The following is a 23922-nucleotide window of genomic DNA, read 5'->3' as shown; positions in this document are numbered from 1 at the left end:
CAGTGTGAGGAGCTGAGCCAGCAGGAGGGCATTACCCGTTGGCAGAACAAGCACATGAGACCACTGAGCAAAACATTTTAAACTGAGGAGACTTACCCAAACTTTGTCTCCTGGATTCTTTTTCTGATGATCAGAGAAATATATAAAACCAACCCAATCAAAACAAATCCACAAAAGCAACCAAGGATGATGAGCACAGGATCTGTGTTGCCAGGTGCTGGGGTTGATGAGGGGGCAAAATCTACCCAACCTAGTAAAAAACCAATAGAATCCGTTGAAAACATTTCTCTGGGATCCAAAATACATAAGAAACACTGCCTTGGAAAAGGGAAAGAAGATAGTCAAAAGCTCTAGAACTTAGTCCTTTTATATTCTGTGGTCTACATATGCAGGCAGTCCTCACTCTGACGGTGCAAGCTGAGACCATGCACAGTGATCTTAATACTTAACCGGTGACTCTCTTCACGTCCGTTATGAATGTATAAGGAATAAGAAAAATGGCAAAACTCATATTTATCTGGTCTACCGTAATTTAAAACACTAGAAATATTGAGAATTAAAAGACTGCATTTCTTTGTAAAAAGCTGATCAAGAGTAGTTTGAATGGTACCTGTCTTCTTCCAGTCACATAACTTATGATATGGCAAGAATATATTTTCTGTACCCTGGAGAATTTTCATACTCCTTTCTGGGTTTGGATTCGTTCCCCACGTTTTACCCTTTGTGCTTTCAAAGCTGTGAACTGTCTCTGAGCATTCCTTTACATGAAGATTTTTGCTCATGTAACTTCCTCAGGGCCGTCTTCCTTTTTTTTGGCATGGTCCCTATGCTCACGTTGTAAGGTCACCTTCACCGCGTGCCCTGGCCGCAGAGCTAGTCCACCACATGGCAGCCGTGTCTGCATTCCCACAGTCAGCTGTGCCTTCCACGTTCAATTCCAATTTCACTTCAATGCTTACACGCTTCCTTTCCTTGCCGCACTTCATCTTTGTTCACTGACTCCCTCTTCCAAGGACTTATTTTTATCAAGTGTCGTGTGGGTGTGTCCTGGGAGATAAGGAGGCAACATGGCTATAGGTCTTCCAAATGCATGTGATTTGAACCATGGAAGTGCAGTGTCCAACCACGGAGAGACTTTGAGACGAGTGATAAGACTAGTCACGATCATGACGCACATCTGTTATTTACATAGTGGTTTCCGGACTGGACAGCTGGTGGTGAAGTGTACGCTCCATGCAATTACTCACAGACACTACATGATGGTAACTCAAGTTCGGACCATGTCTTTGGGGAGCCAGTGTTATTTAACCCAACCGTGGGAGCTGAAACGTATGCACGTTCGAAATGTGCAAAGCAAGGATTGCTGGAATAGCACAGCTTTGTAAAATGTTGGAGAGTTTCCCATGTATGAGGATGAAAGCTCTGTCTTCTCTCTCTTTTTTTTTTAAGATTTTATTTATTTATTTGAGAGAGAGAGAATGAGAGATAGCACAAGAGGGAAGAGGGTCAGAGGGAGAAGCAGACTCCCTGTGGAGCAGGGAGCCCGATGTGGGACTCGATCCCAGGACTCCAGGATCATGACCGGAGCCGAAGGCAGTCGCTTAACCGACTGAGCCACCCAGGCGCCCAAAAGCTCTGTCTTCTTAAACTCTGATTTTTTTTAACCCATGCCCTTAGAATGAGAATCTCATTGTCTCTGAATTTCTACCAGGGAGACACATCTTGCTTGCCATCACCGGTTTCCAATGCTCCCTAGGTATAGAGCCCATGGGCTGCAGGAACTGTAATATGGCTCCCTTTTTCGTGTTTGAGGGTCACGAGAACACACAGACAGGAACTCAGTGGTCCACTCACAAGTCCTGTCTGCTGCAGGTACAAAGACCCTATTTGGCAAGAACTTGTAAATGCAAAAATCACACTGACAGAGATGCCCGTGCATGGAGTTTATGACAGCAGTTTCATATCAAGCGACCCAGGGGAGTGAGAATCAGAACAAAGGGGGCTCCCCTGGTCTATGGAAGCAAGTACAGCATCTGGGGCCACATGGGGCATCACAGGGGCAGCTTGCCAAAGGATACTCCAGCAACATGCAGAAGATGGCACACAGGGCTGAGCATTTAGCTCAGTGAGCCCCATGCCGTGTTAAGGACAGCTTCTGTAGGTAACACTTCATGTTCTGTACCAATCAATCATGAAGCACGTCAGCAAGGCTTGAGTGAGTAATAACCGTACTGCTTAAAACACAGAAAACAAACACTAGCCCATAAACAAACAGTGCCCATTATGGAGAGCTAAGGATTGGCCATACCCTAGCCTATCCGACTTTCAGTCACGAATACATCATTGAAACTACATTCAATAGATCAAGTCAGATTTGGTATTCCAAAAGGACTCACCGTCCTCATAACTTAGCACCACCATCAATAGTAAAGGTAGTGGGAGGACTCACAGGTATCAGTGCTCTGTGAAGTGGGTTAGCATATCTTTATATGAAAAAACTATCTTCATCATCGCCAAAATTTCCTTCAGTCTTTGTGTTTCATTCTTAAACCAGATGCCCATCCCATGGTCAGTCTGGCCATCTGTGCATTGCTGGGGCTGACACATTCTATCAGCCGATAAGGAAGCCGGCTCTCACCGTGTGCAGGGATGAACATTTTCACTGGGTCACTGAAAGGCCCGACTCCCCCCTTGGTGATGGCGGCAATCCTCACTGTGCACGTGGCGTTGTGGACTTGAACAGGAATCTGAGCATGGCTGCCATTCTGGCCAACTTCTTCAGATAGCTCTTTCTGGGGACAGAAAAGGAAGGAAGGGGAATGAAATCCTGAAGCGCCAGGGGCACGTCGCCTGCTTGCCCACAGTTCCTCTGAAGGAAGTCGTCCCACCCACAGCCCAGGGAGCAGCGGCTGTGTTTCCACCGCATCCCTTCCTCACTCAGGCCACAGCTAACAGAACCAAAAGGTGGGCAGGGACACAGAATGGGCCGGCAGCAACCTCAGGCCTCGGGGTCTGGGCCAACTAAGGCTATGAGGGCATGGCACTTAGAATGGTCAGCAAAGAAGCCTCTGGATGAGAGGAGCATGTAGCAGAGGCAGCCGGATGGCAAGAGCAAGGCTGGCTCCTTGAGACCCCCGCCCTCAGAACCGCCGCAGCCTAACGCCCAAGAGCCACACTGTACCTTGACCTTGAACGCCTGCCAACTTCCCTTGAGCCAGCATGAATGGGCTCCTATTCCTTGCAATTATAAGAGTTCTGGCTAAAATCTACATCGAGGAGGGCACGGACACTGTTTTTTTTCCCCTCCCAGTGTGATACATGCATAATTTTCTCAAATTTTGAAAATCTGGTTTCACTTTTACTTATTTTGTTTTATAACCACTGCCATGCAACACGCGCCATGAAAACATGGGGGGAAATGACTTAGAGAAAAAAAAAAAAAAACAAAACAAAACTCAACCAGACCTGAGTGCTTATATAACATTTCCTCTTTGTTTCCAAACCTTGACGATGCTGTCCTCTGGCATAAGAAACTAATTTTATGTTGGGGGCTGGCTTTTCAAATGGGAACTGGAGGGCTGGTGAAGGCCGAAAGGAGGCCCCAGGAACCCGTCTTTAATCTCTGCATTTTGGAGATCTGATTTCACAGAGAGAAAGAGAGAAATGTCACACCATATGGGTGGGGCACAGATATCACGGATCACAGGGAGCAGGGGCCTGGTTTGGGTGGCAGCTTTATTCCCTGATCACCCTGTCTCATGCTGCTGATCACTTCTAACTGGTGCAGGGTGGGGCCAGCTCAGCCCTTAGGGAGAGGGCAGTCCCAACATTCGTGACCAAAGGGGCTACCTGGGTCAGCCACCCAGAGACTTTCTAAATCCAAACAAGCAGTGTCCATCAGGACTCAGAAATAACCTCAGACAAGGGATGAAAGGGCTTTAAAATTTTTTGGCTTTTCTATTCCCTTGGACTGCGTGCCAAGGAGATTTGTCACTGATTTTTTTTTTTTTTATTAATTAAGTGAACAAAATAGTAAGTAACAATTTTTTGGTATAATCAGGCAATATCTTTTTTCAGAAATAGAACATTTTATTTATGGCAAACCCACTTTTGATTATGAGTTTGTTGGCATTCTCTATTTAATGGGGGGGATCCTCAAGTAGAGCAACTCCATGGTCCAAACCCACACAGGCACGGAGCCCAGCAGTGAGTCTGGCTGGCTGCTGAGAAATAACATGTCTACCTCACAGTTTACTCCCTAACGGCAGTAGGTAGTCATGTCATCTATGTCGTCAGTCATGCACTTTAGTAGAAAGCGTAGAAGATGTCATGCCTGACGAGGGCCATTGGGCCTACTTCCAGCTTCGTGTTTTTCCATCTGCTGGGACTCAAATATAATACATCACTTGTGAGAATTATCTCAAAGGTAGAGGACATGCATAACTGTGAAAGGATTAAATCCCTAGAAGAAGAGAAATCCTAAATCAAAATTATCCTTTTGGAAATAAACATCACAGTAGTTGATAATATCTATTCACTTTGGGCCTGTCACTCACTCTGAAAACCCAAAGAAGGAACTTAGAAATTTCCACCTCCCGTTCTTTCAGTGCATTAACAGTGGTGATCATCGTGGTTGCTGCTGTCATCATTCTGAATCTCGAAGTACGGGAATGATGCCAGACCCTGCTTACAGGTAATATGTTTTGGAAATGCATAAAGAATTGGCCCCTTTTTAGGCGTGGACCTACACTAAATGCTGAAGTAGTGATTAGAAAGATATATGATAAATATTTTAGTAGCGGTGTAACAATTTTCTCTAAGAATATCCTTAAATGATAGTTTAAAAATGATCCCTGTTTTTATTTATATTATTTTTTTTGAGAGAGAGAGAGTGCATGCCTGGGTGCTCGAGTGTGACTGGGGAGGGGAGGAGAGGAGCAGAGGGAGTGAGAACCTCAAGCAGGCTCCACACTCAGCACGAAGGCCAACACGGGGCTCGATCTCATGACCCTGAGATCATGACCTGAGCGGAAATCAAGAGTCGACGCTTAACAGACTAAGTCACCCAGATACCCCCAAAATGATCCCTGTTTTTAAAAGATGGATGTAATGTATCCATAGTCTATTGATGCCAAATATGTGTGACCATATCCATATCCCCAAATATTTATTTTAATTTCGATTTTGAAATCTGACAAAGAAATCCATTTAAAATCAGACACGGGTAGGAGCCACCCCTGTGAGGATTATCTCTTTCACTGTCAGGGTGCAGAGTGCACAAGGGGTGGCCATTTCCCTGACATGAGGTGGTCGGGTCCTGGGGCACACGCTGTGGGCTAACTGCATGTTTCTCATTCCGTGAGCTTTCATCTCTACCGACAGAGGCTCGTCGCCTTGAGGACTTAAAATATAAGAGCCTTTTCAGGTAATAATCAGATTTATAATATGACATCTGATCACAACTTTATCTACACAGAAAACACGTGGGTCATGTCTGTTGCAGAAAGTAATAGCGTATCTTTGGAGACATGGTTTCTTTTTTTTCTTGTGAGGCACTAGAGTTGGTCAGAGCTACTGCAGTGGTATTTGTTTCTAGTTTTGTTGTTGCTGTTGTTTTTTTTAAGATTTCATTTATTTATTTGACAGAGAGAAACACAGTGAGAGAGGGAACACAAGCAGGGGTGAGTGGGAGAGGGAGAAGCAGGCTTCCCGCTCAGCAGGGAGCCCGATGCGGGGCTCGATCCCAGGACCCTGGGACCATGACCTGAGCCGAAGGCAGACGCTTAACGACTGAGCCACCCAGGCGCCCTGTATTTGTTTCTAGTTATCCAAAGACTTTAATATCTCCCAACTCTGCAAGAATGTAATTCATAAGTGTAATTAAGAATAAGGCCCACCATGGGCGTCAGCACTTGCTCCTGACTTTTGGATTTTGAGCTTGGATTTGGAACGCAAGGGATGTAAAGAAAAATGGAACCAAAAGAGGTCGATATCTTCATCAAGATATAGTAAGTGTGTGTACAGTAAATATCAGGGGTTTCTTAGTCTGAAAGTGACATAACAGGTGGGGATAATGAAGGTATAAACAATAACCCACCCAAAGATCACTTCTAAGAAAGTTCTGAAATTGCATACAAAAAAACCACCCTTGTTAGAGTAACCCCTGGGAATATCTCCAAAAATATCCAATTCCCTTCCCTTGCATAAAGAAGATATACCTTTAGCGAGAGTTTTCTAAAAATGGAAATGAAAGGACAATTTTGAGAGATGAAGTTGTGTCTAACTCTTGCCCTCCTAAAATGAGGGGAATTCAGGAGACAGAGGTGATTTCAAACTTCACTTCGGGCAGAGGTTTTAGGATGCTCCCGGGGTTGGCTTTTCTTCAGTGTTTTTCTTTTCCTCCAGTGGCGGCCCATGAGATCGAAGCTAAGCTGCCTCAGAGAACGTTATCCTAAGGAAAGGGAGCCACTGAGTCTTTCGTTGTCACGAGACCGGCATGATGCACCAAGTATAGCATGAGTACAATGCAAATGATGTTCTCACTGGGATGATCCAGCATCTCCAAGGAGGTAACGGCTGGAAAGGTCACAGCCCTGACTGTGGCAGTATTGTTCTCGCCGCACAGGGGGTCGTTCTGAACAAAGGGCAACAAGCATGCACAGCGCAGCAGGGTGCGGGTGGCATTTAGGGCATGAGGCTCTCTGCTGCGTCATCCACGAGGCTTTCCTCACTCTCGCCCTTCAGCACGCCCCAGCTCCAGAGGTCCCCTCCAAACAAGCAGCTTTCACCCACGCCAGAAGGAGAGGTCAAAAGGATGACCTGCAGCTCTTTAAACAAAACTGGGGTTTTTTTTTTTTTTTTAGCCCTCTCAAGTGTCTGCTGACAGTTACTATCTTCTGCCAACCAGAGAAAAATAAAATCCTACTGAACCAAAATACAATGATTGGACCTTCAGGGACTGTTCAGGAACTGTTCACAATTTAGCATTGTGAAAGGGGCTTGTCTCTGAGAGAGGCATTTAATTCCCCTGATTCAGCCAGTGTGGAAATATGGTTAATCAAATAAGCACCCCGCACAGAGGCCTTAGGACCAAAGACCAAGAAACGAGAGGCTTCTCTCGTAGCTGCAACACTCCCGAGCAGGCGTTTGACTTTTACAAACAACATCCTGTTATCACTCTGGGGCACAAAAAGTCGTGGACTTCAAGCCCTCTTCTTTTTCCTCTATTCCATCACCTACTGCTTCCAAGAATCTGATAGGTAAACTGAGTCAGGAAAAGAAGAAGAATAAATCCCAACTGTCCTTTGGGAAAAGAGCAGTTTCGGTAAAAGCTGGATGACGTGAGGTTGCAAATGACTGAAACAAAGCCTGGACATCATCCGTGGGGGCAGCTGTTGACTCTGTCCCTCTCTCCTGCCAAGCAGCCGTACTACTTTCACGAGATGCCCCACACAAATGCTATGAGGACGCTAAAACCTGATCTATCTCCAGGGCCAGGATGATCAGGCAAAAGTCGGCTTTGCATGACGGTGGTAAAGGGACGGTCCTGATGATGGAGTCAGTGCATCTGCCTTTCCAAGGATGCTCTCTGTCACAAACAAGTCAGTGGCACCTCAATTCTCTTCCTTTCCCAAGTGGGAAGGAGACCAGTCTGGGAGCTGCCTACCCACCCATATGCAGGCATCATCCCTACTTCTGTGGAACTGCATTAAGACAACCTGTTGCTGACTTAACCCTGTCCTCTGGAGTCTGGTTACCCCTTGCCATTCTCTATGAGGCTGGAGTTCTTCCCTGACAATCTTCTTCAGAAAAGTGTCCTCTGGAATTTCCAAGAGGCTGTGAATGGCTGGACTGCTAAGCCGTACAGCTTCTTGACCTTCTGCTTTAGTTATCGCAGTAGTTCTCAACTATCTTCCTACAAGAGCCCAAGTTCCCAGAAGGCACGAATCAGGTGATAACAGAGATGGGTCCTACACATATTTACTGAATACACAAATGAATGGATGAGTGAGTGAGTGAGAAAAGCCCCAGGGATTCCCTGGATTTTGTAACTATTCAGTGACAGATTTCTCAATCAGTAACTCCTGGTCTTCTCACAACAAAACGAAAGCTTGTACAGCAGTATTAAATGAGCAAACCAAAGGAGACAAGCAAACTCCTTCAGAGGTCAGACTTACGGAAGTGTCTATACTCTGCCACACGTGGGATATCCGGTAGCCCAGCAGTTCCCCAGCCTGCCGCTTAATTGGAGGCTTGATCCATCTGACGTCCACCTTATGACTAGATTCATTCAGAAACACACTGACGTTCGAAGGTGCTACTGAGGGGGCTACAAAAGAAAGAAGAAAGAAAGATGAAGAACCACAGAGAAAAGTACATAGAGGTACTTTCTCTTCTCAGTTTCTGAATGTTCTATGGAAAGCATTCAAATAGGACTGGGGTTAATAGGAGATTTTCACCCTCTTTTCAATTAAGGAGCACTGAAATGCTACATGAGGTTTATTATTTTTCAAATATTTATTTACTTATTTTAGAAAGAGAGAGAGCACGTGAGAGCAAGTGGGGAGAAGGGCAGAGGGAGAGAGACAATCCTAAAGCAGACTCAGCGCTGAGCGTGGAGCCCAACTAGAGGCTGGATCCCGGGACCCTGAGATCATGACCTGAGCTGAAACCAACAGTCAGCCGCTTAACCAACTGCGCTACCAGGCACCCCTGAAATACGACGTGAGCTTTTAAAAAGTAAGCACTTTCCAAACTAAAATCACAAAGACAAGGAAAGGCAGGGAAGCAGGTGGGTGGTGCTCATGGACTCCTCCTGGGGAAGCAAAGCAGACACAACTTGAACAGGGTTCTCCAATAGTAACCTGTGGGGTGGAAGGTCAACCAGACTGACTGGAGATCAAGTCTGTGTCATGTGAGATGTACACGGCAGGGAACACTGCAGAGCTTAGAAGGGAGCCACCATTTTAAAGTCCAAAGGCAGGTTACTGGTGGTCTGAGCTGAGCTAATCAGTCAAAAGATTTTAAAAATGTATATATGCGTATTATATGTAAGACATCTCATTATTGAAGATCAGAGGATCAAATGGTAATGCCTGGATGTCAAAATGTAAAATTTAACTCTGGTTTTCACCCTCTGGTTTATAGTAAGTTCTGCTTAAGTCACATACTCACTTATGTCAAAAATGTCTGTTATCTCTCACAAGGGTACAAGGATAAAAGTTATAGCACTTTGAAAAAAATGTATGTATGTATTATATAGATGTACAGAATAATTTGGGAAACAGGTCAAGGTCATTACTAGATTACTTTTTGGGAGCAAGAAACTTGACAATATCTATTAAAACTGAAAATAATATGGGGGCTCAGTTGGTTTAGGTGTCTGACTCTTGGTTTCCGCTCAGGTCATGATGTCAGGGTCGTGAGATCAAGTCCCACGTCAGGCTCCATGCTCAGTGCAGAGTCTGCTTGTGATTCTCTCCCTCTCCCTCTGCCTCTCCCCCTGCCTACACTCTCTCTCTCTCAAATAAATAAATCTTAAAAATAAAACTGAAAATGATATGCTCTTTGACCAAGTATTTTATTTCCAGGAATTTAATCTAAAAAATTCTCCTTAGGTAGTATTACATTTACTGAAACATAATAATGATAAAAAGGAATAAATGTAATGCTCAGTCAATAATTATGATGTAATGAATTTCGATATATTTTCCGATGGAATACTTACTACCCAGCCACTGAAAAGAATTAGGTAGATCATGTGTACTGATATGAAAAAAATATCTTAAGGAGGGAAAAAATCAAATTGCAAAAAGGTATGTAATAACAATCCATTTTAGAAATAAAAAATGTTTTATTTCTATATATACATATAGAAAGAATAAAAACAATTGCAATAATACATACCAAACGATTGCCTACAGTTGTATTTAGAGGAGATTAAGTTATATATTTCCGAAATGCCTAAAAAGAAAACAAAAGGGTACTCTAACCTTCATTTCTGCTTAGGAAACGTCACACAGCTAAAGCTGTGTTATGAACTGAGCCATACGGTTTCGAATCGGTTGTAGAATTTATGGATAAACATGGCCAACTCAACATGTCTTTATGTCTGCTCCTCCTGAAACCCTTCTATGATGACAGGAAGGAATTTAAAACAGTATCAACTCATAAGGTACAGCAGAGTCAACAGTGGAAAAGAAATGTCAACATATACTCGAAAGCTGAAAAGGAGATGCAGAAGGTATAATTAATTCAGCAAGCCTGTTCTCTCCAAAGGACGTGGAGAGGCTCAGAAGCTGTGGACCCACGTACTGAAACTGGAAGATTGAAAGTTTGACCGGGAAGTAGCTAGTCCTCAAGATCCCTCTAACCTATTCCCACACACCTGCCAGGTACTCCCTCCAAATCCCCCTAGAGATGGGATGCTGCTTTAGTCTCCGAATTGAGAAGCCTTTGGACTTGGGGCACTGCCATTTCCCCATTTTCAATGGCTACCACAATAAAATTCTCCTCCAGAGACAAAGATCAAACAAAGCAAAGTTTAAACTCTCAATCAGGCCACCGGGAAGGATTTGTTTAATCACATGCCATCAGGGGCCATATTTATCCTGAACTCCAGGAATTACCTCCTTCAGTTGTGCTGGCCAGAATCCAAGGGCTCATTGCAGACCAGCCAATTTCATTCGTGCAGGACACACCAATGCTGTAATTAGCCAGCGCTTGCAGCTGCTCAATTTGATACAGATGTGGTGAAGCAGAGGTGTTAAAAATCATGACCGAGCCATTACTCAGCGGATCAACTTCCTTGACCTAAGTGAGGAGTAGAAATGTGGACCAGGCATTAGTAAGGTGGTGGGAATGCCAGACACAGAGCACTCGTCCGTTCAGTGCACGTGGCCCTTCCTCTCCACTGAGGGGAAGTAGCGGCTTCCTTTTGGGCCACACACTAATTTCCCCACCAGCATTACTGTGTGTTACTCATGCTACTGGAGCAGCCCCCGAGGACCTGAGCAAAATGCCTAAAATAAGCATTCTCACTGTGGCAGGTAACAGAGCAAGTGATGATCTTTATCATATTCTAATGATGGTAATTTATAGTATAATATGAAATAAGAAGTAGCCCTTCCTTTCTCAGAACCACCTCGATTCTTGATTTCTTCTTTCAGCTGTTTCACAGAATATGCTCCAAAGACAACCGACATCCTACGTGGAGGCAAAACCTAAATAATATTTACTATCTGGCTCTTTACAGAGAACATTTCCCAAATCCTACTGAAGGATGGGATACGGGATTTCTGTTTTTATTCTGCATTTCTCCTCATTATGCAAGTTGATGAACTCTGCTCCCGCCTCGAGGTCAATTTTAGCATGTCCTTTTCTTTTTTTTTAACCCCTACTCCCACCCCAATATAAATTCAAGTCCAAAAGCATATGCAGAGAATGTACATTTTCTGACATTATTTGGTGGGAAGATATAGGGAAGAGTCATTTGTACTTCACCCAACAAACTTTTCTCCAAATCTCATTAAAACACCTTGGCTCTTTCCTCTGAGTTCTTTCTCTTCATCTTTCCCTCCGTAAGCTCTACCAGTCTCTCCACCTCCCTCTCCAGACGTCCCCTGTACACACAAGCAAAAATCTAGACCTAGGCCAAACTTCTACCTTTTCCCCTTAGGCATACCTCCTGTCTGGGAATGGGGATAAAGGAGAATGCTTTTTTTTGCCCCACTATATGTTTTTTCAAAATTTCTACAATATGTAGTACTTATAAAATCAGAAAAGAGAAAATGATATCGAATAAAACACAAGTAACCAAAACTAATTAGGGAAACAAATCTTAAACCCTGTACGTATTCCTAATAATAATGGGCTTGCAGTCATGGGGTGTGGATACACAATGCTGTGATTCCAGGATATATGTGTTGAAATTTAGGCCATGGGGCCACAAATAACATTTTGGAATTCCAAATCCCCTAGTGGATACCATGAGGGTGGCGTTGGGGCCAAGTCTCACCTCTGACTCAGACCCGCAGACTCCACTGGGTGACAAAAGTACCAGTTGGCCTGAGGAACCACCAGAGAAGAAACAAAGAGTTACGTGCTTATCTTGGTGGTGGCTATTGGCAGAACTTACTTTTTGTTTCTCCACTTTAGAGTATGCACCTACTTCCTGGTGACCAACCCCTGAAACTAAGGTGGAGGAAACCTTTGGCTTTCCACCCCTGCCCCATTTCCGGAGCAATGTGTGGAGCATTTCCAAGCACAGGGACACGCTTTGAGAACACACTGCTGGAAGAAGACAGGGTTTCCATAACAGTCCTTCTCAGTGGGTCCTAGGGGAAAAGAGGGCATGAAATAGCAAGAAGTACGTGGGAGAGTTAAAAATAGAAATGGAGTATGCAGCCCAAAAATGGGTGAAGAAAGGAACTAACATCAGGACCAAAGGAAGTGAGAGGGTGTGTCCTGCTAGTGCGTGGATCTGAATCTTGTCCAAAACATTCATTTGTTACCAAGTCAGAGTTTAAAATTGTAACGGGCTGGGGACATGCTACAAAACTATGCTTGGTTCCTTCAGAAGTGGGAATATACTGTTAATGTGCAGAATATAAAAGTCTAACTTCTAGAGCCAGTCCTGACTAATCCTGCTAGGACCAGTCAGAGAAAACAGGAGAGCCAGTTATATTTGAATTTCAGATAAACAACAAATAATTACACATACAGGTATGTCACAACATTACTCCTATAATTTAACTTGTAAAATAACTGTATTCTTATGGGTGAAAGGAGGCTGAGCTAGCTGGTGGGGCAAAGACAGAATAACCATGTCTGGCACCACAGGATCCAAGGTGGGCAAGGAAGGCCTGCAATTTGATAGTCACTGGATGATTTTTCACTCATGCTATGGCTGCCCAAAGCAGAGGCGAAAAGAGAGAAAGCAGATGACGCTTACGTGTGATCATCTTCCACCTTCAGGGGTGACCTGATGTTTTCAGACCTTCCTACCACCCTACTCTACCTCATTTCTACCCTGAGAGCTACTCTCTCAAGGTGGGGGCAGAACTCGTCGTCAAAGTCTCGCTGAAGGCAACCATACTCATGTGGGCAGGAGCCTCATGTCTTCTTGGACTCCTCATACAGCTCAGCAGCAGTTTTAAAAAGGGCTGGTCCATGCTTCAGTTATATCTATATAGATCTATATATCTATATATAGATGGGATTGATGGGAGAAACAGACAATTCAAAAATAATAGTTGAGACACTAATTTCCCACTTTCAATAACAGATAAAACCACTCAGCAGAAAATCAACAAGGAAACAGAAGTGAATAAGACTATAAACTAACTAGATCTACCAGACATATAAAACATTCTACCCAACCACAGGCGGATAATACCTTCCCCTCAAGTACACAAGGAACATTCTCCAGAGAAGAACAAATGCTAGGCCATAAAACAAACCGTAATAAATTTAAAAGACTGAAAATCACATTAAGTATATCCTCCAAACACAATGGAATAACATTAGAAATAAGCAAAGGAAGAAAACTTGAGAAATTCGTAAGTATGTGAAAATTAAACAACACACTCTTGAATAACCAATAAAAAAAAAAAAAAGAAATCACAAGGAAAATAACCAAAAAACTTGAGATGAATGGGAAAAAAGCCCCCAAATACCAAAACCTATGTGATACAGCTAACACAGTGCTTAGAGGAAAATGTATAGTATAAAAGCTTATATTAAAGAAGAAATATCAAATAAATTACCTAGCCTTCTACCTTAAGAAACTGAAAAAAGAAAAAGAGCAAACTAACCCAAAGCAAACAGAAGAAAGGAAGGGAAGACTCAAATTATTAAAATTAGGAATGAAAGAGGGGACATTACTACCAACCTCAAAGAAAAAAAAAAGCTTATAATGGAATATTATAAGCAATGGTATACCAACAATTAGATAACCCAGAGGAAATGGACACATTCCTAGAAACACACAAACTACCAAAACTGACTCAAAAAGAAATAGAAAATCTAAGGAGACGTATACCAAGTAAAAAGGTTGAGGTAGTATTCAAAAAACTCTCTGCAAAGAAAAGCTCAGGACCAGACAGCTTCACTGGTGATTTCTATCAAATATTTAAAGAATTAACATCAATCTTCCACAAACTCTTCCAAGAGATATCAGTTGAGGGAACACCTCCCAACTGATTCTATAAGGCCAGTATCACCCTGATACAACAAGAAAAAGCTAACACAAGAAAACTACAGACCAATAGCTTATATGAGTATTCACATGATTAGACAATGGTGATGGTTGCACACCTCTGTGAACATACCAAAAAGCATTATACACTTTATTTTTAAAAGTTTATTTATTTAAGTAATCTCTACACCCAACGTGGGGCTCAAACTCACGACCCCAAGATCAAGAGTTGCATGCTCTTCCGACTGAACCAGCCAGATGCCCCAACACTATATACTTTAAATGGGTGAGTATTATGGTCTGTGAAATATATCTCAGAAGAAGCTGCCCAAAAAAGAGGATATCCCTGGTGAGGACTTTGTAGACACAATAAGAATTCCTAACACTTAACAGCCCTTAGGAGGTTTACAAATAAAGTTGGGCAAGAATTAAGCAAAGCTAGAGTTGGTGGGGTGAGGGTGGAGGCTATTTTGGGGATAATAGGATGTTTTCACTTTCCAGAGAAGGAACAGCTGTTAGACAAGAGTGGGAAGCAATAAAAACAGAGAAACTAATTCTGTTTGGTATTAAAAACATCTGGTTGTCAACATATAAAATTCTTTAGAAGTCACTGCTTCAAGTTGAGCTGGCATGAATGGCAGGTGTCAGGTTAACATGTTTTCAGCTAGTAAGACCGGACATTTGTGAAACTAAGAATAATTTCTGACCCCACAGTATGACAACATACAGGGCAGAATGCATTCATGTTTCCAGTGGATAATCCACACATGTTCAACTACCTGCTCCCACAAGCAATGTCTCTTCTGAGACACGGATGAGCAGATGGTTCTGAGCACTGCTTTTGGCATCAGAACTTTCTGGGTTTGCCACTTTATGGGCTCTGTGAGCACTCTGAGCCTGCAGTGCTGGTGTGGGTTTTTTTTTTTTTTTCCTAAAGATTTTATTTATTTATTTGACAGAGAGATAGAGAGCACAAGCAGGCAGAGCAGGCAGAGGGAGAGGGAGAAGCAGGCTCCCCACAGAGCAGGGAGCCCGATGCGGGGCTCGATCCCAGGACCCTGGGATCATGACCTGAGCTGAAGGCAGCCGCTTAACCGACTGAGCCACCCAGATGCCCCTCTGGTGTGGGTTTTAAGTAAGATAATTGTGAGCTACACTTTCCATTTTAATGAAATTAACACTCAAAGCAAAGCCTACATCATGGCAAGGTACCATTTTAGGAGGGCTAGCCTGTATTTCTTACAGCATTATTTCATACCAATTTCGGGTAGTGGTTAAAAAAGGGGAAAGACTTTGCAAGGCCTCTAATGCCCAGGTTGTCCTGGGAGCCAGGGGCCAAGGTGCTACATTTGACAGGAAAAATGACCCATCTCCTGCTTGCCTGTCCTTTATGGCCACTAGCCCAGGAGGAGCCAGGTTGAGGAGTACTTGGCTTCCCGAACTCCTGATCACAAGCCAGTCCTAATTTAGGGATGTGTTTTTATATCTTAAAAATTAATTCTCCCTGGTCTCATGATGTTCTATTCTGGAAACCTGTTTCCTTTCTGGTTGGGCCTTGGACCATGAGCAGAAAGGAAGCAGCATCCTGGGGCAGAACACCATAAAATGGGGCATACGCGGTGGACACTGAGCGGAGAAGAGGTCAATGGACTTCTGAACAGAGGTGTTGAAGGCCTCGGCAGCCATCCTCAGGAGGAAGAAAAATCAGGTAGACCCTCAGAGCACTTCTCTCTTCATCTTGCTGGTTTACCTGAACGCTGCAATTCCGGAACGGGGAGTATCCATCAAAACCCGGGACCCAGGAGATCAGCAGGCTGTGTGCGGTGCTGTTGTAGACACTGACTTCAGTTGGTGGGGAGGGAATTGCTACATAAAAACAAAGACACACATACAAACACAGTTATAAACCACAGGTGGCCACAGCTACCAAACAAACGCAGTATCAAGCCTGTTTCTGTTTCTTAAGATTAGGAAAATTCGACCCAAGTTTTAAAAAGAAGCCACATTATGCCGAGACTAAGCATATTAGCTTATAGACAGGTCTCCGGTGATAGGATGGTTCTGCCTGGGCCAGAGGAGTGGAGCACAGACCTGCTTTCCTGCCCACTGAAGTAAGTGAGGCCTTAGCTGGAAAAGGATGTAGAGACGTCTATTTCCTTCACTGAGCTCATGGTCACTACCCTACTGCATGCAGGCACGTTGCTGGGTGCCGCTCTGCGTGGGGACAAAGAGCCATGGCCCTACTCTTGTGCAGCTCTTGGTTTGAGGAGGGGAGACCCACATTACCTGACGATGACAGAGCCCCATGCCGGGAAGAGAAGGGTACTATGGGGGTATGAGTGTGGGTGCGTGGTGGAGCGGGGAGAAGCTTTCCAGGCCAAGGAAACAGGTGAGAGTCAGTTCAAGCAAAAGAGCCAACTGCATCTGCTGGGAGCGGAGGCAGGTAATACCATAAGGTGTGCAATGACCCTGGCCACGTGTGGGACATGGCCAGGTATCTTAATTCGAATCTAAGAAGGATCTGAAGTTTGGGGATCTTACTTTACGCTAATTTTATTTTTTTTTTTTAAGATTTTATTTATTTATTTGACAGAGAGAGACACAGCGAGAGAGGGAACACAGGCAGGGGGAGTGGGAGAGGGAGAAGCAGGCTTCCCGCCGAGCAGGGAGCCCAATGCGGGGCTCGATCCCAGGACCCTGGGATCACGACCTGAGCCGAAGGTAGACGCTTACCGACTGAGCCACGGAGGCATCCTGCTAATTTTAATTCTTAATTAATAGTCATAATCACATTTCTAAGCAGAAATGATGACTGTTGTTTTTGCGTGCTTCCTATGGGCCAGGACGTTATGGACTTCGCTTTGTTTAATCATCGCGGGACGATCCTCATTTATGGATGAGGATACTGAGGATCAGAGAAGGTAAAAATTTGCCGAAGATCACAGAGCTCGTAAGCAGTAGAACAGGGCCCTGAACTCAGGTCTGTCTGAGCCTGGAGCTCGTGTCCCTCAGTAGGACACTGGAGGCTGGTTGCAGGAGGCAGCAAGCACGTTAGCGTGAGCACCAGCAGGGACTGGGGAGTCTGGTTCCTACCTGTCTGGCTGTGTGGCCCCGGCCACAGTTAAATGCCCTTTCTAAACTCTGTTCCTTCTTCTATTAGTGGGGATGGTAGTAGCACTGCTCCATGGGGCTGAGGGGAAGATTAAAAAGGTAACACAAGGAAGAGGGTTGGGGGAGGTGTGCTGGGGGAGGTGAAGCAATGACAGGGTGGGCCGAAGATCGGGGAAAGGAGAGCTGGGACCGTGAGAACTGCGTGAGGTACCATATTCAGGAGTTTCTGTTTACTAGTAGACGCACAGCTTGGTGAGTGGGAAAGAATCAGCATTTTGTTCGACTCACTTCCCTAAATAGATCACTTGTAGAATTGTCCTAAAATGTCTGCCTTTCCAGATCATAATCTGGCCACATATATTATAGTTAATAAGAGATTAGAAGAAGGGAGTCTTGGTTGCGTTGACACAGACGTTTAAATAAATGAAATGAAAACCAAAAACATAAGTTTCCAAAAGAGGACTGATTTAAAAAAAAAAAAAAGCTAAGTTCTGTGTGAAGCATACAATTTTAAAAAGTGTCTCTCATTTTATAAATAAATTTTAAGGTGTTTACACTTTATGAAAATAGTCTTTATAAATTTATGCCTACTCATGAATTCCTGAAATTCCCAACATTTCTTTTGAAAATTGTAATAATGAGACTCATAATGAGGAAGTTATACACTTCCTCTGGGAGTAAGTTTCAGTTTGCTCTTTTTTTCTTCCAATGAACTTTTGGGAAATGCCCCCTCATCATCTTCATCTAGTTGATTTGCTGAAATGAAACATCAGCACCTTTTTATTTTTTTTTAAAGATTTTATTTATTTATTTGACAGAGAGAGAGAGAGACAGCAAGAGAAGGAACACAAGCAGGGGGAGTGGGAGAGGGAGAAGCAGGCTTCCCGCCGAGCAGGGAGCCCGATGCGGGGCTCGATCCCAGGACCCTGGGACCATGACCTGAGCTGAAGGCAGACGCTTAACGACTGAGCCACCCAGGCGCCCCACATCAGCACCTTTTTAATTTTTTATTTTATTTATTTACTTTTTTAAAAGTTGGCTCCATGCCCAGTGTGGAGCCCAATGTGAGGCTTGAGCTCACAACCCTGAGCTAAGATCCAGTTAGACGCTTAACCGACTGAACCACCCAGGCACCCCCATCAGCACCTTTTTAAAATATGACTTCTTTATAATATTGAGTCCCCTGCTGTATCTTACCTAACTTTTAACTCATTATTAAATACATTCTGCTTTTACCTTGTGCTGTATCCGTAAGATTAAGACCAAAAGGAATATGGAATCAATATTTGCTTCTTGATATTTAAATTAAGAACAAATAGGGTGCCTGGGTGGCTCAGTTAGTTAAGCATCTGCTTTCGGCTCAGGTCATGATCTTGGGGTCCTGGATGGCGCCCTGAGTTGGGCTCCCTGCTCAGCGGGGAGTCTGCTTCTCCCGCTCCCTCTGCCCACCACCCCACACTCATGCTTTCTCTCACTCTCTCAAATAAATAAATAAATAAAATATTTTAAAAAAAGAACAAATACTAAACCATAAAATTTGTTGAGTTTCTCTGAAATAAGGTAAGAAAGATGATTTGAAAAGGGATAAAATGACAGTATATTTACTTTCACATTTCAGGTTTAACTAACTTCGATCCCACAAAGGGAGGAGTAGGAGGCAGATGACTGGATTGGAATGTCTCCACTAGCATGGGGACCTTCAAAGACAAGTCTTCCATTACGTTATAACCCAGCTCAGAGGTGACAAGGAGATTAGGAGGCAAAAGGCACAGGAGCTCTGGGCTCTCCCCTTCCTTCTCTCCTCTTGGAGTCGGGAGCTGGGGGCGGGGGGGACTCGCTTCAGCCCCAGCTGCCTGGGAAGGACAGAGCCCATTCCTTCAATCGATGCCCTAAGCTGCACCCACCCCTGGAGGCTCTTCAACTGGTAATGGGGCCTAGTTCAAGGTGGGAGAGGGAAAAGTGAAAACAGGAGCTAAGAAGACCGAGGGTAGACATCTCAGCCTATTTTCTCAGAATAAGCAGAACTAAACGAGTTAATGTTTATCAAAGACTTACGCATCAGGCACCGTTTTGAGTGTTTTTTTTTTTAAGATTTTATTCATTTATTTGACAGAGAGAGACACAGCAAGAAAGGGAACACAAGCAGGGGGAGTGGGAGAGGGAGAAGCAGGCTTCCTGCTGAGCAGGGAGCCCGATGCGGGGCTCGATCCCAGGACCCTGGGATCATGACCCGAGCCAAAGGCAGACGCTTAACAACTGAGCCACCCAGGCGCCCCCGTTTTGAGTGTTTTTACTGGCATTATCTCATGTGAGCCTCAAAATTATGTAGATTCTGTAATTATCCCTATTTTATACTGAAGCCACAGAGGTTAAGTGACTTGTCCAAGGTCACAAAGAAAGTCAGTGGGGAAGACAGGGCTCAAACCCAGGCAGCTGGCTACAGAGCTCATGCCGTGTCCCCTGATCAGCTCCTAGAACATGCTCAAGGGACTCGGCCCTGGTTGCTTACCTTTGATGTTGATCTGCACACCCTTGGACACGGTCAGCCCTTTGTCATTGTGGGCCTCACAACTGAAGACTGCTGTCTCGGTCAGACCTGGAAATGGAAGGGGACTCGTGAGACCAGGCTCACAGAGAGACAGGCTGCGGTTCACCAGAATCCTACGGTTGTCTTAGCATTCTTTCACTTTTTGGTTCATTGCTTCAAGCCATAAATGCAAAGTTAATTTTAAAACTATGCTGGTGGCTGAAAAACAAACTTGGGATTAAACCCTAGCTACCAGGAGCAAGTCAACCGTGGGCCTAAGACACAGCTGTTCTTCATTTAAGTGCTTAATTTTTCCCGGATGGTGAGATGTTAGGTAACAAAAGCAGTAATATTTAGACTTAAATTTCTGCAAGAGGGTAGAGGAATCGCTGGCCCCGATATCAAGAAGACTGCTTTCTGAGGTTCATCTGGACAATCCCCTGCTGCTTAGCCACACAGTACATACTACCTCACACGCTAGTGACCTTTCAGGATACCAGACATAGCAGGATAAAAGTCACAGTGCTTAAAAATCTCAGATGACCTGTTGTAATGAATCCTGTTTTAATAGTAAAAATTAGTCAGTTCATAAAGAATTATTACATAAGCACAAGATATTATTATTACTTGAAGAGAAGACGCTAGTGCTGATGAAGAAAAATTCTATCATTTCAGGGGTTTGAAGACATCTTAGAAATGAAAAAAACTAGTTGATTTATTAATTTTAAATAGAAAGGAGGAGAGGTAATCCAGATACTGGTTTCTAATACTATTTGCCAATAAAAGGAACCAGAACTCCTTAGAGAAATGGCTGATTCTCAGATTGGAGCAGGAAACAGATAAGATGAGCACAAACGCCATGCAACACACACACACACACACACACACACACACACACACGCACGCATGCACACACACACGCGCGCGTGCATGCGCACACACACACACAGTGATAGGGGAATGACAGAGACATAGAAGCCAACTGAAACAACTCCTCCTAATAGCCAAAGCTGGAACGGTTTACATGAAAATAAATGAAGTAGCATTGAATTGTAACCCAAAGTATAAAATAAATATTCACAAGCCTATACGGATATAAATACATGATTAAATAATGGGGAGGAACAAACAAGTCTCCCAAGCAGGAGCGTTCCAAATAATTTATGTGGATTCTCAGCCCTCAAGGGGGAGGACCGTAACTTCCAACCCCTTAAACGTGGGCTGCACATACTGACTTCCTTCCAAAGAGGACAGTATGAAAAGGAAATCAAAGCAAAACTTTATTTTTTTTAAACTTCAGAGTGGAGAAAACGATAAACACCACCTTGGCCACATGACCAAGGTCAACACCACTAAGTCACGTTGACAGAATGTATCCTTGATATGATGTAATGAAAATGGCACTTCCCCTCTGCAGTCTTCCTCCCAAAAACATACAACCCAAGTCTAATCAGGAGGAAAATATCAGACAGTCCAAACTGTGAGACATTTTACAAGAAACCTGACCAGTATTCCTCAAAACCGTCAAGACCATTAAAAACAAGGAAAGTTTGAGAAATTGTTACAACCAAGAGGAGCCTAAGGAGACAAGACAACTAAATCCTGGATGAAATCATTGAACCATACAAGGGTATTAGGTAAAAACTAAGGAAATCTGAATAAAGTATAGGCTTGAGTTAATAATAATGTCCATTGGTTCATTAATTATAACAAATACATCGCACTAATGTAAGATGTTAATAATGGGAGAACGTGCGAGTGGGGTTTATGGGAAAACTCTGTATGATCTCCATGATTTCTAAAATCTAAAACGATTCTAAAATTTAAAAACAGGTGTTTTTGTTTTGTTTTGTTTTTGTTTTTTTAAAAGCACAGCCATATATACTATATATCTGGTAGAATCTGGAAACTTCTCTGTCTCTGGCACACAAGGGTGTCCTCTGGCACAGAGTTCACATCATGAACTAGAGAAAGAAAAAATTCTTGAAAACAGACCTCCATTTGCTTCTTGCCTGAAAACCTTACTTTGTTATCTTCTATCCTTTTACTTGCATAGGCAATTCTCCACCTGCTAATTTTAAAATTCAAAGTTTGTCACTAACAGTAATTAGAAATTTGAAAAATCAAGGAGGAACAAGATGCTGAGGGAAGGCCAGCCCCCACCTGATCCCTTTTATGTTGGCTCTTTTCTTAAGGGTTAAAAATGCACAGAAAAATCAGTGCTGGTGGGGTTTTGTTCTTTTTCATCCAGATGGAAGTTAGTCCAGGCGCCTGAGTTCTGCTGACTAGACACGGCCTCTCAAGAAAAAAAAGAACCTGTGTATCTCTGTCCTACAATTCTTTGGTGACTTTTTACTTCTCTAAAAGAATGTTCTGGCAGAATAGGACAGATACTTCAGGTATTTTCATTTTCTGAGGTGAGGAGTATCTCCCTCAGACTGGAGGAAAATCCCAATCAAATGGCTTAGATTCTCTTGACACTTCCAAGAGCTAAGAAACTAAAATTTCAAGTAGGAGCCATCACGTCACATTTTTGGTCACTCCCTTTTGAGTGGCAGATGGAACTGCTAATAGTTTGTGTGATGGTTTACAAATATATTTCACTGAAGAGGAATATTTATCTCAAACCCATTAGCCACATCTATAAAGGGATATCCTTGAATACCCTGCCTCAGGGGTCATTATATCTTCTGCTTGTATTCCTCCCAAATAACTTTGAAAAATATATGGAGCCTCTCATACATTTTGAGGTTTGCATCTTAAATTTTTTATAACTTAAACAGCTACAAAGAATACAATTTCAGGTACTCTGACATTTTAAAGCAAAATTCCTTTAAAGGCACCTACGTAGCCTAACCATGACCAGGATGGGAGACCCAGCATCACCCATTGAAACAATTTTCTCCCAGGAGCCAGAAGTTTTCTATCATGGCTTTCTACTTCCCCTGCAGAATTTTATCCAAATGGCATAAGTATGTGGGTTTGGAAGTCATCACTAATCACCCTACAACACTTTTGGCAATGAAAATACACATATACATTGAAATTGGAAAAAAAAATTCTTCTAGATTGATTATCCTCACAACTATTATTAGGGCACAACTCATCAAGACAATATATATAATTTTTTTTTTTAAGCCTGCTCCATGTGGAGCCCAATGTGGGGCTTGAACACATGACCCTGAGATTGAGACCTAAGCCAAGATCAAGAGTTGGACGCTTAACCGAATGAGCCACTCAGGTGCCCTGACAATGTATATAATTCTTAAACATAAACATTAAAATTTTACTGGAAGGGCAACTTCTTCACTGAACAAAATTTGGAATTTTCTGTGTAGTGATCTGGAAATTTCTTAACCTTGAGTCAATGCACTATAGCAGCTACTCTCAAAGTGTGGTCTAGAGACTCCTGGGCATCCCAGGGGCCCTTTTAGGAGCCCTAATGATGAAAACTACTTCTGTCATAATAATAATAACACTAATAATAATGATAAGATGTTATTTGTCCTTTCCACTTTCATTCTCTCAGGAACATGTGACGGAATATTCCAGAAGAATTTTCCAGAGGCTGTATGTTGTGTGATGATGTCATTAGTTCTATCAGGTAACGGAGTACGTGCTTATGTATTTTTATGCTCTAAAAGTTTTGCTTTAGTTTCTAATTCAGGACTTATCAACAGATAGAACTCACAAAACCTCTTTGGTTCTCAATAATTAAGTCTGTAAAGGGATCTTGAGACCAAAGCATTTGAGAACTGATGCCCTGTAGTGACTCCAGATAAGTCAGGGAGAGGTCTTTCTTCTTTTGCAAAGTGAGGGAGAGATTTGGACTTTAGGCACTTTGTCAGGCATTTACTTTACAAAAGAAGAGGGACACATCCCAGATGAGGATCAAGACCTCATCCCTCTAAGCCACCGCCTGGCACCCACGCTGCCGACCATCATGTCACAGTCCCGCCTGTGATGCTTTGGTTTTCATGCTGAAGAATCACCTCTAACCTTCCAGGTCATAAGCTCTCAAATGAGACGCCCATTTCACCAGGCTCCATGAATGCGCACAACTTTGCTTATATTTAGAAAAATTGGC

At 43.3% G+C, this 23922-nt stretch overlaps 1 protein-coding gene across 1 annotated transcript in view; it reads right to left on the bottom strand.

The window, feature by feature from the left end:
• MERTK (MER proto-oncogene, tyrosine kinase) overlaps nt 1-23922 on the bottom strand; it is a 101669-nt gene that overhangs the window by 26814 nt on the left and 50933 nt on the right. Inside the window, exons 5-10 of the mRNA XM_027622930.1 lie at nt 19818-19904; nt 15948-16063; nt 10629-10812; nt 8178-8329; nt 2639-2792; nt 97-250 (exon numbers count right to left, since the gene is read on the bottom strand). Coding sequence (XP_027478731.1) covers nt 97-250; nt 2639-2792; nt 8178-8329; nt 10629-10812; nt 15948-16063; nt 19818-19904 — 847 coding nt within the window. The remainder of the gene's footprint in view (nt 1-96; nt 251-2638; nt 2793-8177; nt 8330-10628; nt 10813-15947; nt 16064-19817; nt 19905-23922) is intronic.

This window comes from Zalophus californianus, chromosome 8 (assembly GCF_009762305.2).
Source record: "Zalophus californianus isolate mZalCal1 chromosome 8, mZalCal1.pri.v2, whole genome shotgun sequence".
Lineage (NCBI taxonomy): Eukaryota > Metazoa > Chordata > Mammalia > Carnivora > Otariidae > Zalophus > Zalophus californianus.
The sequence above is the reverse complement of the archived record's forward strand: the minus strand, read 5'-3'. Positions and strand labels throughout refer to the sequence as shown.